Source organism: Urocampus carinirostris, chromosome 4, assembly GCF_059441175.1.
Source record: "Urocampus carinirostris isolate Australia breed hairy pipefish chromosome 4, RoL_Ucar_1.0, whole genome shotgun sequence".
Classification (NCBI taxonomy): Eukaryota; Metazoa; Chordata; class Actinopteri; order Syngnathiformes; family Syngnathidae; genus Urocampus; species Urocampus carinirostris.
This window is the reverse complement of record NC_142352.1, coordinates 20190235-20204735: the sequence shown is the minus strand read 5'-3', so window position 1 is coordinate 20204735 and position 14501 is coordinate 20190235. Positions and strand designations below refer to the sequence as shown.

Here is a 14501-nt window from a genome sequence, read left to right as displayed (position 1 = left end):
TATTTTCTGTCCCTGTTAAATAGTCTTTTTAAAATTTAAAATACAAGCATCAATGGTTGATATTGTGGATTGGTTTACAAAATATAAATGCCAACTAATTGTTTCCTCCCAAAAATATATTTATTTACAAATTTAAATTTAAAGTGTTATTAATGGATATTTTGTTACGCTGATAACAATTGTTCCAGATTTTTACATTTTTTATTCTATTTTTTATTTTATTATTAAGAATTTGTACAGAATTATATAACGAAACACATGTGCAATAAACATGTTAAACTACATAAATAAACACGTTTGGAAAAAAAATATGGTGTAAAAGATGGACGGAGTCTTCTTTAAACTCAACATGAACTTAAGAACTGTAAGATTATTTTGTATTTTTTAAGGGAAAACACAACAGTTTGTAAGGACATGGAGCCGTGGAGCTAGACAGGTATGCAGATGTGGCCTGTCACAGGTAATATCTCCATGGCAACCAACATTTATTTCACACAATAATTAAGAAGAATGATTAAATCACAGTTTAAATGGTAAATGGTACCTCGTTTTTGAATCTCTCGTCTGGATAAATTTGTTAACTATTACTCTTTTTCGTCACCCGGAAGTATGTTTGTCAACTTGGTGATACGTCCGATTATTCATGAAAGATGCCTTTGCCTAAAAATATTTAGTAGGAATTATGTATGGATTGAGGCTTTTATTTTTTTTATTTCATTTTATGTCATTTTGGGGGGAATAGGGTGTTAAATTGTTTACTGTGCGCGCAAATTTTAGCATAATATCTACACACGCGTCGTTTAAACAAAATTCAAGTCAATTATTTCACAAACATGAAGGTGAGGTCCATTTTACGACAGCCTGCGAAGGCATCATCCTAACCTATGGCAGCCTACGATATTATTTTACGCGTCAGGTGCGCGTTAACGTCCGAGGGACCGCAGGGCGGCTGCACTGCCTACTGTTCACTTTTCACGGGGGAATGAGAGCCGAGCGAGCGGCATGGCGGACGGCGGAAAGAGGGAAGCCAACCAGCAGTCAGACCGCAAGCTTCACGTGAAGTCTCCTGGCAACTATAAGTAAGAGACGCCGGCTTGGTGGAACGAGGAAGACGGCTGAGAAGCTTCCTTGCTGGGTTGAGATTCTAACCTGGGTGTTCGTTTGGTTCCTAACAGCTTGGCGACTGCTTCGTTTTCTTGATACTATTAATTTTTTTTCATCTTGGGCGTGCCACTGCTAAAATACTTATTTTTTCTATATTTTGTGTCGTAGTTTCTCATTTAAAGTGTAAATTGTGTATTCGTTTTTTTCCTCGTCTTAGCAGTTCGTTCGTTTGTTATCTGCACCGCTTATTTTCCGTGGGGTCGCGGGTGTGCTGGAGCCCATCCCAGCTATCTTCGGTCAGTGGGCAGGGGACACCGAGAACTGGTTGCCAGCCAGTCGCAGGGCAGCTTAGCAGTGTCTGTATCATTTAATTTTAAATATTTTGGTGATATGACTTTAAGGGAATCTTACCTGTCCCTGGACGTGTTTGAATCTAAGTAAGACCATTACAGTAGACCCCCAGGATACGACATCATAACCGTTCGGAGGTGGAGATCGCAAAATGAAATTGCTGCATCGCGGGGGATATAAATCTGTGGTAATGGGTAGCTAATATTTTTCAAACCCCCGGTATCTCAGATACTACTTATTTTTTAAGGTGGTGTTCGTACTTAAAAAAAATATTCCTCTTGGCCGATTTCCATCTTCTGGCTGAAATCATTATTGCACCCTCTGTCAAGCTACCTGTGTCCCTCGTGCACGTCCATGTCTCTCTTAGACACGCTCGAATAAACTCTTTTCATCTTTTTTAAGGGGTTGGGTTGGTATTTGGACTGTATTTTAGACAGTAATTTTCTTACTTTCACCATTTTCATCCTGAAATAAATGAAAACAACCAGCACACACGTGAAATCACTCTCCATCACCCCCTTCCCGCCACCTCATTTCGTCCTGTCTAATGGGCTGAGTGGCCAGAACACCAATGATAAAAGTAAGATAAAAGCAAACAGGTGCAGTGATTTTCTTATAAAGGCTCTTTGAACTCAGTTAGGCCTTGTTAACACATACTTAATGGAGATGATATTTAGAACACTTCAATCTACGCACCTCACCTTCAATATATATGTGTGTATGATTAAAAAACAGTCTAGATAAATTTACATGTAAAGGAAAAATGTGTGCTGTGACTTGTGCTGGTTGAGTGGGGTAGCAGGTGGTTGCAAAGGAAGGGAGGAGACACAACAGGGGACTAAATATGATTAAATAAATGTTTTTAAAACTTCCACTTTCGAGTTCAACAGTAGATTCCCGGGATACTACATTAATCCGTTCTGAGGGGGGATCGTAAAGGGAAATTGTCTTATAGCAGAGGACAGAAACCTGTGACATTGCGTAGCTAATACTTTTCGAATCCCCGGTACGCCAGGTAAAAACAATGAACTAACAACATAATTTATAGTAAGTGCTACTTATGTTTTAATAATGATTAAACAACATAATAAATAATCGCACATATAAACAAAAAACTTTATTTTACCTTTACTGTGATATGCCTTGAGCGGGTGGAGTGGAGTAGCAGGTGGATTCAGAGCAAGGAAGGAGACGGGGTTTAAATATGAAACTGATTTAAAAACTCCCACGTGTGAAGATTGGCATGCCCTTATAAGATTTCTTTGCTATGATAGCCTCCGTATTTTTAAAAGTCCACGGTAATTGCTTACGGCCATGCAACTTAACGAGAGTAGTAATTTGTGTGCTTTCTTAAGATTTCTTGATAATTGTGAGCTTCGATTCCATAGTTATTATGTTTCTGCTTCTCCCTTAAGCATCAATGCAAGTCTTAGAACCCATAGCTAATATAGAGCAAAAAATTAATATTAAACCATAAACTAGCATGTTTCTTCTGTATTTATAAAAAAAAAAATTATCATTTCAAAGTGTGTAAAAGTACTTTATAAACCATTTTTGTTTTGTTTTTGTTAGACCGATCTTGTCTAGCCCGTTTTGGCTCTAATCCAGAGTGTCACTAGTAACAGACAACAACAGTAGTGTCGCGGTACATAAGGAAACTGTTGTCCTAGACCTAGATCAAGCATTTTTGTTTTGCACGTATTGCTTACACGGATTCTTTGTCTATACTCTCGATAGTTTGTCTTGCCACATTGTGTTTGTGAAGTTTTATTGTCACATAATATTAAGAATTGCAATCATTAATAAGGGGAGGAATTGGTGGAAGTTGACGGGTAGGCAGTATTGTCATCACACAAATTGGCAAAATCTGTGCAAAGTACACAAGATTCTGGACTGTACGAAGAGGGAGAGAGAGGCATTGTGGGAGGGAGTTCAACCAATAGCATATTAAAATTTTCATGATGCAATAAGGCAAACTGGTAAATTTTATATGACGTTGACGAATAGCAGGCAGGATTCTTCGTAACGTGAAAACATAATTAAGCCAGGAATGCCGTATCCCGGGGGCTCCACTGTATCAGTATTGGCATTCCAAGTGCCTGTTTAAAAAAGCAGTATGAATTCCTATTTATAAATGCTATATTAAGGAGAAATATCAGGTTTGGGAATGAGAGGTACCGTAAATTCCGGACTATTAGCCGCTACTTTTTCCCCAAACTTTCAACCCTGCGGCTGATTCAGTGATGCGGCCAATTTATGTAATTTTTCTAACGGCCGCCAGCGGCGCTCGAGTACAAAAGGTAAGATTTAGACCGGTGGAATATATGCGCCGAGGAAGACTGCAACTTCTTAGCTTGTGCACAAATTAAATTAGCGTAGACATATCCTCAACATGCAAATTGCAAAAAGAAAGGCACACGACGCAATTTTCAAGTTAAACGCAATCAAGCAGTCCGATAAAGAAGGAAACAGAGCTACTGCATGTAACTTTTACTTTGCGAGCGTGTTGCTAGCATGTTTTTGAATAAGGGAGCGTGGGACGACGTCTATGTGACAAAGTCTCTTTCCCATACTGAAGGAAGACGACTTTGATGACGTCAGTTAAAAGGAGGAAGATGAGGACGGTTTACCGTGGTTTCTACATGTACGGTATGATTTTTTTTAACAGACCTGGTTACTGCGTCGTGAGCGTGTTGCTAGTAGCGTTTTGCTACCCTTCACAGGCACGGTTTGGGATGAAAGTTATAACATTATTATTAAAGCTTTGAAAACTCTCTCGGTGTACCGTCTTTATTTGTAAATATGTGTAACCATGTATAATATGTATTTGCAACTGTATATTTTTGTAATGTATTTATTTTAGAAACTTATTCTGATATGTTTAGCACAAACAAATGAGAAAGATGGGGCGGGGCAAACGTGGGCTGACAGGAAGTGGAGTAAAGGTGAGACGTGTTTGTGGACGCGGCCGACAGTAGTGGATATATATTTTTCCCACCCTTACCTTTGGAAATAAAACACTTTTTTCCTTGGATTACTTTCAACGGGCACCCAGACTCTGCAGGTCTGCATCAAACCTTAAGTACCGGTATCATTTTCCGTTCATTTTGCCGGCTGTGATTATTGGACTGTGTCGGGTATGGGTTAATTTTGTGTTTGTGTTGCATTTTTTCAATGTGGGCGCATGCGGCTAATATACAGGTGCGGCTTGTGTATGTACAAAATCGGTTTTCCTCCCGAAATGTGGTGGGTGCGGCTTATAATCAGGTGCGCTCTATAGTCCGGAACTTACGGTATATCCTTAAATACATTGGAAAAGAAGGAATGGAATTACATTGAACAGTTTTATCTATGAATACTCAATAGTTGAGCCTTGCATAGGTGAGACAGATGTATTATCATGAGTCTATTATGTCACATGAAAAAAGAAAGGTTTGAGAAATAATTGTAACATCACTACATACCCACAATTCAGAATCACATTAAAACGGCATGCCTAATCAGCATTTACCATAAATTATTGCGTAAAAGTACTCAAAGAAAGCATAGGGCGGTTCAGAATTAAGTTAACACAAGTATTCAACATGTTACATGTTCACAGTAGGTTACTGTAGTGAACACATTTACACATAAATAATTGATTTGCTAAATCAATAACGACACTCGCTGTAGAACCTGATGCTTAATTTATAACTCATATTTTATGCAGTTTTCTCAGGTAGAATGTAATGCGGGTTACATTTTCAGATTCAAGGGTAATGTGAATGGAACTGGAGGTGGTATCTATTATACTCTTGTTTAGCTTTCATAATCCTTACATGGTTTCTATAATGTCATGATTTTTAACAGTTGCAGAATTACTCATATTTATATTTAAAGCACACTTTATTCGTTTTGTGCAAGCAGTCTGCAGCGGTCACTCGTTTTTGTCTTTTAGAATAGCTTTTGCTTGTCTTTTGAGTTGATTTAAAAGGAGAAATCATGTAATCCTCAACCCCGAAGTTGGCTTCATCCCAATGGAGCCATATGTCGTTGCCTTGTTTTCCCTTACAACCATGCCTTCACCCTCAGTGTAAGGTCTAATTCTTCATCTACAGGCCACAGATTCGAGAATACATTTTTAGTAATTTTGCCTTTATTTCATATTAAGCTAATGCTGTGTAGTTGATGTTGAGAATTCACTAACAAGATGGCATACAATAAAGGAATTTGTTGGAGACTAATAGTTTGCCACATTGTGAGCAGATGACAAACATGAGGAGCAAAAGAGAGAATCATAAATTCTTAACCCTTTCACAACATTTTGCTGATTTTCAGGTACAATTTTGGATGTTTTATTATTTTTTTATATATATCTTTTTACATTTTGTAATTATCACCTGTAATAGTTTGGTAGATTGTTAGACAACATTGATGCGGAAAGACAAAACGTACACATCGACATAATTTTTTCTGCTCGTTTTTAAGCAAAGTTATTCTTATTTCAAGATATTTTCATTCATTCATTCATTATCTGCACCGCTTATCCTCGGTAGGGTCCCAGCCGTTTTCGGGCAGTGGACAGGGTATACCCTGAACTGGTCACAGGGCACACAGGGACAAAACACACACTCACTCATTCACACCTAGGGACAATTTGGACCGGCCAATTAACCTAACATGCATGTTTTTGGAATGTGAGAGGAAACCGGAGTGCACCACGATAGCACGGGGAGAACATGAAAACTCCGCACAGGAAGGTTTGATCTCATGACCTCAGAACTGTGCCGCACACGCTCTAACCACTGCGCTGCCGTGCTGCCCAGATATTTTCATATTCTACATTTTTTGATTTTTGTAGTGACTAATAGTTTGCTGCATTGTGAAAAGATGACAAAATATGGGGGTAAACGGGATAACTATAAAGTCTTAACCCATTGACATATTTCTTTGTTTACATTTTAAGTATAATTCTTGTTATACTACAATATTATATATATAATATAAATAATATTATTATACATTGTATTCGTACATTGTTTGAGTCTACGGCGCGGTGGTTAGCGCGTGTGCGGCACAGTTCTTAGATCATGGGTTCAAATCCAGCTACCCACCTTCCTGTGCGGAGTTTGGATGTTCTCCCCGTGCTTGCGTGGATTTTCCTCCGGGCACTCCGGTTTCCTCCCACATTCCAAAAACATGCATGTCAGGTTAATTGGCCGGTCCAAATTGTCCCTAGGTGTGAATGAGCGAGCGAATTGTCTGTCCCTGTGTGCCTTACAACTGGTTGGCAACCAGTTCAGGCTGTCCCCTGTTCCCTGCCCACTGCCCGGAGACGGCTGGGATGGGTTCCAGCACCCCCGCGACCCTACTGAGGATAAGCGGTGCAGATAATGGATGGATGGATGGATGTTTGAGTCTAATACCTTGCTACATGTGAACCGATGAAGAAAATGGGGCAAAAAGAGATTATACATTCTTACTTCATTGACAGAGGATAATAGATTTTAAATTTATTTTTTGTTGTTTTAAGATATCTTGTATTTTTAGATTTAATTTTGTGAGCTGATGACTAAATTTAGGTACAAAAGGAAACAACAATACTAAGCTCATGTACCAAAAAAATGTAGCTCATTTTTATTTTTAGATACTGAGTATTTCTACATTCTTTAATACTAAACGTTAACTACATTGTGAAAAGATAAAGAAACATTGGGTGCAAGAGACAACACTTTCCTACCTCATCGACTGAATATTTTTCTCATTGTAAATATGGTTGAAGATATTCGATCTTATTTAATAAATCTTGGAAAAAGATAATATTTCTTAATCAAAGCAATATTATCATTTAAGAAGTGTAATACTTAAAACGAGGAAAACAATATGCCGTCCGATAGATGACACTTAGGCATTCTGTAGATTAGTGCATTTTTGTATTTTACTAGAAAAACAAGTTATAATATCTGGAAATTTAAAAAAATACATTTAAAATAAAAAAAGAAATCTGCTAATGTGGTAAGTTTTATTTTTCCAGTGAAATCCAGATTGTCTTTTCTACACAAAAGCCAACATTGAAAATAGGCGTGGCATCTATAGTCTCACATAAAATACTAGCAGAGATTGTTGTCTGATAATCCCACTATTTCCTAACAATAAATTGTAACTGACCTTAAGTATTATCTTTTTATATCAATAATATACAATATTTTAGTCCGATGAATCAAAGAAGAATAGCACAAAATAAGAGAATGATATGATCAATGGGGTCCTCATGAATAATTGAGCACGTCCATGGGGCTGTTGTGCTGATGTTTCTCTTGTCCGGGGCTTTCCAACCGGCACATATTTTGCTAATGCCAGCATTTCACTTGCACAGTAGCACAGCCAGTGTAAACATCCGAGTGGGAATGCGAGGCAGCATTGGGTTAGATAACACTACTCTCTCTGCTTTAACCCCTTTATCTAGGAATATATCTTTTCCAAAAGAGAAGCAACAGCGAGATTTGATTCCAACGCTTTTTCCTTTGGAGCTGCACCTTCCACTTTTCCTCCTTGATGCTCCTCCCCCTCCTCCGCACTCTCTTAAGCCCCTGCTCCTTTTTCTCTTCTGGGCTTCGGATGCCCGCCTCACTTACAGTATGGACTCGGGAGGGGAAGGAGAAGAGGGTTGGATGGAGGACCAGTGGGAAAAATGGTAGGATGTCCGGCAGATTTTCTCTTTTTATTACCCGGAATGCAGCAAAACGGCCGTGTGACCTTGTATTTGTCTCTTAAGATGTCGACTCCCTGCATGTTGAAGCTTGGGACGGGTTTGCCCTTGAGTGCCGGGCTATGCATTTGTGTGACGAGGAAGAGATGTTCATCCTGCAGAACAGAAATGGCATGAACAGGGAATACACAGCTAACATCATGTTGTTATGACAGCAGCATGAGTGCTATCAAGAAACGCCGCGTGTAAATAGTCTTGTGTTGATCTTTTCACTCATCAAATAGGGAGTTATGTGGATGTTTGGCACAGGACCATCCTGCTCTGGTCTTAAGTGTGTCCTTGTAAGAGGACGTAGCTGACGAATGGCCTGTGGCTTGTAACCTTTTAGGATGAGGAGTAAAGTTGTGAATCATTAGGACATATGTGGGCATCATCTGTGCACCATTGGGGATACACATGCATCAGATTTGACGGCTAAATGTCTCTTAGAATAGAATCGTCCCTATTGTCATAACAACTGAGTTAACATTGTTTGCAATGAGATTAGACACTCCAGGAAATAAGATAAACACGTAATAAAGACTGAAAAGAAAAAAATAGCCAATGTACCTTTTCCTATTTTATTTTTTCTTCAATTAAGAATTTTGAATAACGGGCATACGCATGTGCACAAAAATATTTAGAAAACGTAAATGCGCAAATCAAGCTTAACTAGAAAGACGTGTTTGGCATCTGTGTGTGAAACTCGTTAAACTTCAGCTTTATTTTCAGATACCCAGATTTCTTACAGAAGATTTTTTTTAAGCCGAGTATCCGCCATTATTACTTCAAAATCAAATCTGAAATGGGGAAAACAGTGTATTGGCTATTTATTGTTCAAGTTTGCGTGTATTATTTGGGGAAACCCTTTTATTTACAAGGTTGAAATATAATTTTTAATGTTTTGCAGCTCGTGGCACTAACATGGCATTAATAGTTATTTTGTATTGTAAAAATAGGGGGGGCGGTTGTTTCTGATCGACCTTTATGTGGGGTTATTTTGAGGTGGGGTGGGTGGTTTACCTCGGATCTCAGGTAACCTATTTTGGCCCACATCATTTAAAGATGTGTATTAACTTCCAGGATTCATTCAGTTTCAAGGAGAGCAAAAACTTGAGCAAACCTTGAAATCTTCCTTTTTATTTTTAAAATGTGGTATTTTGAAAATAATTGCTCTGTGTGAGTGAGTCTTTATGTTTATCTGTGAACGTTTATTATTTATGAGATATCACCTCCTACATTGAAAACAAATTCCTGTAAACGATTCAATGGGATTCTACATTGACGTTAGCATTAGCATTCAAATGAAACTTATGTATATTCACTTTCCCAGCAATCTTTTTCCTCTGCACTTCATATTGAACATTGGTAGTTCCTACATGACACAATGATGGGCACATCTTACTTACAAAGATTTTTGGGTTTTAATACTGCTGCGATGCTGTCACAGGAGACCAATAATGCAAACTGCCACAAAGTGACCTAACATTAAATTAAGTATCATTAAGTCAACCCGAGAGACGGTTCACTCCTTAAGACACAAGTAAGCTGCTCTAAATCTTCACAGTTCTTTTTTTCAATGCCCTACAGATAAATTAAATTAAATGTTTTATTTTTCCTGTGAACCAGGAACATGATGAAGACCACTGAAACTCCCCAAAGTAATGTGTCAGAAATAGATTCCTGATTGTTTATGGTTTAAAGATGCGTGAAATAAAGTGATGCATGTGTGGTTTTTTTTTTTTTTGAGAAATGGTTTGTGAGGAACATCACATATCAAGCAGAGGTAACTAGCATAATCACCAACGTGGTGCCCAAAGGCACCAGGTAGCCCCAGAAGAACGCCCGAGTGGCCACCAAACTGGTTCTGAAAATAGCTCACCAGTAGTGGGTCATTGTAATTTTCTAGCAACAAGTTTGATTTCAAACTGACATTATTTTTCTACTTCTAATATTACAACTTGGTATTAACATAATGTTAACGTAGTAACAACATAGTAATAGCACAATATGGTGTTATTTTAGAAATGCTTGTCAGACTGGTTGCCCTTTTGGCTATTAGGTAACAATATATTTGCTCTCAGCTCAAAAATGTTAGTGCATTATATGATCCCTTTTAATAAATGATTGCACATACATATGGGCCGATACATTGTTTAAATAATCGATCCTGTGATTTTGACGCTCATGCAGTTAAGGACGAATTTGTGGTGGATGGTCTTGATTCTGTAGGTCATCCTGGGTTCATCGGCTCCATTTCAGATGATTGAATAAAGAGACTCATGATGAGAGCAAACACAATGAACCTATAAAATGTGCTCTTGCTTTGTAATTGATCGGTTGCATAGCATAAAATAAGGCTTTTTTGAGCTGTAGTCTGTATGTTGAGCAATATTTGAATTCAGGGTGATTGATTAAACAATTACTTAAAATAGCAAGTACTGATACTAGTACAGCTTAAACTGTTCAATGTTTTTTGGGGTGAAATTAGGGTCAGTATTTATCGGATGTACAATTTCTGCAATATCTTTGTGTCAATGTTATTGTGCTCAGAATAATTCCTTGCCATTATAGGTATATTGCTAACAAACAAAGTAAGTTTTAATCAACTGTACACATTAATAGCTGTGATTAACAAATGCTGTTCTATGGAGGGGAAATTACGTCCGGCATATGTAATGCTTGGCCAATTACTGCTACTGAGTTCTCTCCTCATAGTATCTACGACAATGTGACATTTAGCGTTTCTTCTTTATGTACAATTTGCTTGACCCAATTTAAAAACAAGTTTATTTCATGATCTCTTTGTATTCTTTTTTTGTAACCAGGTTGACTCATGACATCAGCCTGGGTGAGTTTGATGACGATGACTTGTCGGAGATCACGGAGATCACAGATGAGCGGGGGATAAGTCTTAATTGCAACGGTCCTGATATAAAGGTAAGACCAGAGCAAATGGAATTTAACCATTATAAACATCTGTGAAAATTTAAATTATTTGCATCATGGAGATCATGGCATATTCTTCTAGTTGTACAAATCCATTCCGACGTTTTTGCATTTTCATCTTTAATCTTTATATATTTTTTCATGTCTACAATGTCATCAACCTAAAAAGGGACCACCAAACAAACGTCTTGAAAAGGTAGTTTAAGGCAATACGATTGTTCGCAAAACGATAAAGTAAGCGGGACCAGATGTATTGGGCTAAATATTTCCGAAATTTGGCTAGTAAGTAAATATTTTGGCTTTTAAGCAATTTTTTAGTTTGTTTATAAACATAACGTATACAAGTATGGTAAGCCAATGACGGCAGCGCACCAGGAAATACCATGAAGAGAGCCTGCCAATCAGGAATGAGTTTTTAATTCATATTCTTCTATTGTTGATTTTTGAGGGAAGCTGTAAGCGATTCAGGGTCCTGTCATTTGACAAATTCTTCTTTGGTTTTGCAATTTTTTACTGACCGTCTAGATAGATAGATAGATAGATAGATAGATACTTTATTCATCCCCGTAGGGAAATTGCTGTTCTATGGAGGGGAAATTACGTCCGGCATATGTAATGCTTGGCCAATTCACACTTCCAGCAGTCTACCCCGTTGTTTATTTGTTAATAAACAACGGGGTAGACTGCTGGAAGTGTGAATGAACATGATGCCCTAGGGGTGCTTGTAGCGAAGTGGATGGTGCTTGTAGCGAAGTGGATGACGTCACGCCAGTCCAAAAATTCGACATTCCTGCGGCAGATGGAAAACTTTTCTTTGTGAAAATCCAGGGATACACCACTTCGTGTTAGCAAGTCCGCCTCTTCTCCGATTCCCCCCGGCTTTCGTGTCTCTGTTTAGAGGCGTTGAAGCCGGATTGCTCCGGGTAGCTCCGGGTGGCTACACGTTAGCGTCCGGAATGCTAAACGTGAGCCACGTTTCTGCAAAACACAGCAACTGCGCTCCCTGTGCGCTTCGATGTTTTCCACCAGCACTCGATGATCTTATTTGGTCGTGAGTTCGCATTTACCATGATTACGGATGGTACCGAAGACTTATAACGGCGCTAGCCGCTTCGCTAGCTCCGGCTTTTCTTCCACGATAGGCCCCTTCATCACGCCGGCACGAGAATTCTTCAGGGCAAGGAGTTGAAATTCCTTGAATACACGCATTTCTTGTGCGTTAAAACCCATGTCCATAGGATAGAAGTAATCCATAGTGTAGTTGTCAAAACGGGAAGAAAAAACACCGAAGATAGGAGCAGACAATAAAACAATAGGGCAGCTGCTGGAAAAGGCAGCCGCTCGTGGCAGCGCCGCTTTGAAGTAAGTAAGTAAGTAAGTAGCTTTTCCGGTTAGCTGCTAAAGTTAGCCACATACAGTTTGGCAAATATGTATATTGTCAACCATTAAATGTGCAAGTTCTCCTACTTGAAATGATTAGAGAGGCCTGTAATTGTCAACATGGGTAAACTATAACCATGAGAGACAGTATGTGGAAAAACACAGAAAAAGCCATTGTTTGATTTGTGAAGAATTTGTTTTCAAATCTCAACTCATCTCATTAGCTGCACAGCTATTCCTCAGTAGGGTCGCGGGGGTGCTGGAGCCCATCCCAGCAATCATCGGGCAGTGGGCAGGGGACACCCTGAACTGGTTGCCAGCCAATCGCAGGGCACACAGGGACAGACAACTTGCTCGCTCGTTCACACCTAGGGACAATTTGGACCGGCCAATCCACCTGAAATGCATGTCTTGGGAATGTGGGAGGAAACCGGAGTGCCCGGAGGAAACCCACGCAAGCACGGGGAGAACATACAAACTCCGCACAGTAAGTCCGGTAGCTGGATTTGAACCCATACAGGAGGTTCCCAAGACCTTAGAACTCTGCCGCACATGCGCTAACCACTGCGCCGCCGTGCTGCCTGTTTTCAAATCATGGTGGAAAATAAGTATATGGTCAATACCAATAGTTCATCTCAAATATTTGTTATGTACCCTTTGTTGGCAATAAGGGAGGCCAAACATCTTCTATAACACGAGCTTTTCGCAAACTGTTGCTGGTATTTTGGCTCATTCCTCTCCATGCAGATCTCTAGAGCAGTGATGTTATTGGGATGTCGTTTGGCAACACAGGCTCTCAACTCCCTCCACAGATTTTCTATAGGTTTGAGATTTGGAGACTGGCTAAGCCACTCGAGGATTTTCAGATGTTTTTACAAAGCCACTCCTGTGTTGTCCTAGCTGTGTGTTTGGGATCATTGTCGTGCTGAAAGATCCAGCCACGGCTCATCTTTAAAATCCTTGGTGATGGAAGGAGATTTTCACTCAAAATCTCCTGATACATAGCCCCATTCATTTCCTTTACACAGATCAGTAGTCCTTGTCCCTTTGGAGTAAAGTGTCCCAAAAGCATGATGTTTCAATGCTTCACAATGGGTATGTAGTTTTTTGGTATTCTTTTTCCTCCAAATACGAATTACTAATAGTACCCTTTGTTACTGTGGTCCCAGCTCTCTGTAGGTCATTCACTAGGTCGTCCCGTGTGGTCCTAGGATTTTTCCTTACCGTTTTTGTTACCATTCTGACACCACGGGGTGAGATCTTGCATGGATCCCCAGATCGAGGTAGAATATTTGTGGGGTTGTATGGCTTCTTTTTTCCTCACGCTGAGGTTTTGAGTTTATCCTTCCCCGCATGTTTTATTAAGATCAGGCGATGGTGTCATTGTGTTAGGTTCAAGTTTCCAACATTTATAATAAAACGCTCTGCAATATAGGACAAAGAGAATCGGTTCTTTATAATTAGTTACTTTATTAATCATCATATTGAGAGCCGCCGAGATTCTGCTGTTAGACATCTTTTCGCTCGCTCTGCCCTGCTTGCTGCGCTCTGGCTCGGCTCGGCTCTGGCTCTCCTCGAAAAACCTCCCTTCTAATATTCAGTTTTTGCCTTTGCTACGTAGAGTTGATTAGTCTTCTTTCGAAGGCCTGCTTTCCGGCCGATGATGGAAGGTTTCCTTTGTCCTGGGTAAGACTCCCTTTCCTTCTTCTCACGCTCTTTGGTGAAAAACAATCTTGAGTTATGGGATGGCAGGTCAGGATGTATTTCGTTGGTATGTGAGAACAAAAACACAGTCTGTACATAAAAACACAACTCATGGCCTTGAAGAGTAGTTTACGGGCTGAGAACTCTTCAAAATGGCTGAGAACACATATAACATATTAAATGTCAACTGTAGGATAAATACAACTCCATCACATTGTAATCCTGTACAGTCCTTTGAGAAATGTTTGTGATTAAGGGCTATACAAATAAATGTGACTTGACTTGA

General features: G+C 39.3%; 1 protein-coding gene across 2 annotated transcripts in view; it reads left to right on the top strand.

Annotated features, from left to right (window-relative positions):
• The first annotated feature begins 886 nt into the window (after nt 1-886).
• The window catches only part of mapk8ip1b (mitogen-activated protein kinase 8 interacting protein 1b), a 44473-nt gene continuing 30858 nt past the window's right edge, over nt 887-14501 (top strand). The window contains exons 1-2 of one of the 2 annotated variants that reach the window (XM_088333859.1): nt 887-1079; nt 11011-11122. In XM_088333859.1, coding sequence (XP_088189985.1) covers nt 1003-1079; nt 11011-11122 — 189 coding nt within the window. In that variant the 5' untranslated portion in view covers nt 887-1002. Of the gene's footprint in view, nt 1080-7854; nt 8129-11010; nt 11123-14501 lie in introns of those variants that run through there. The other variant, XM_088333858.1, reaches the window with a different exon arrangement.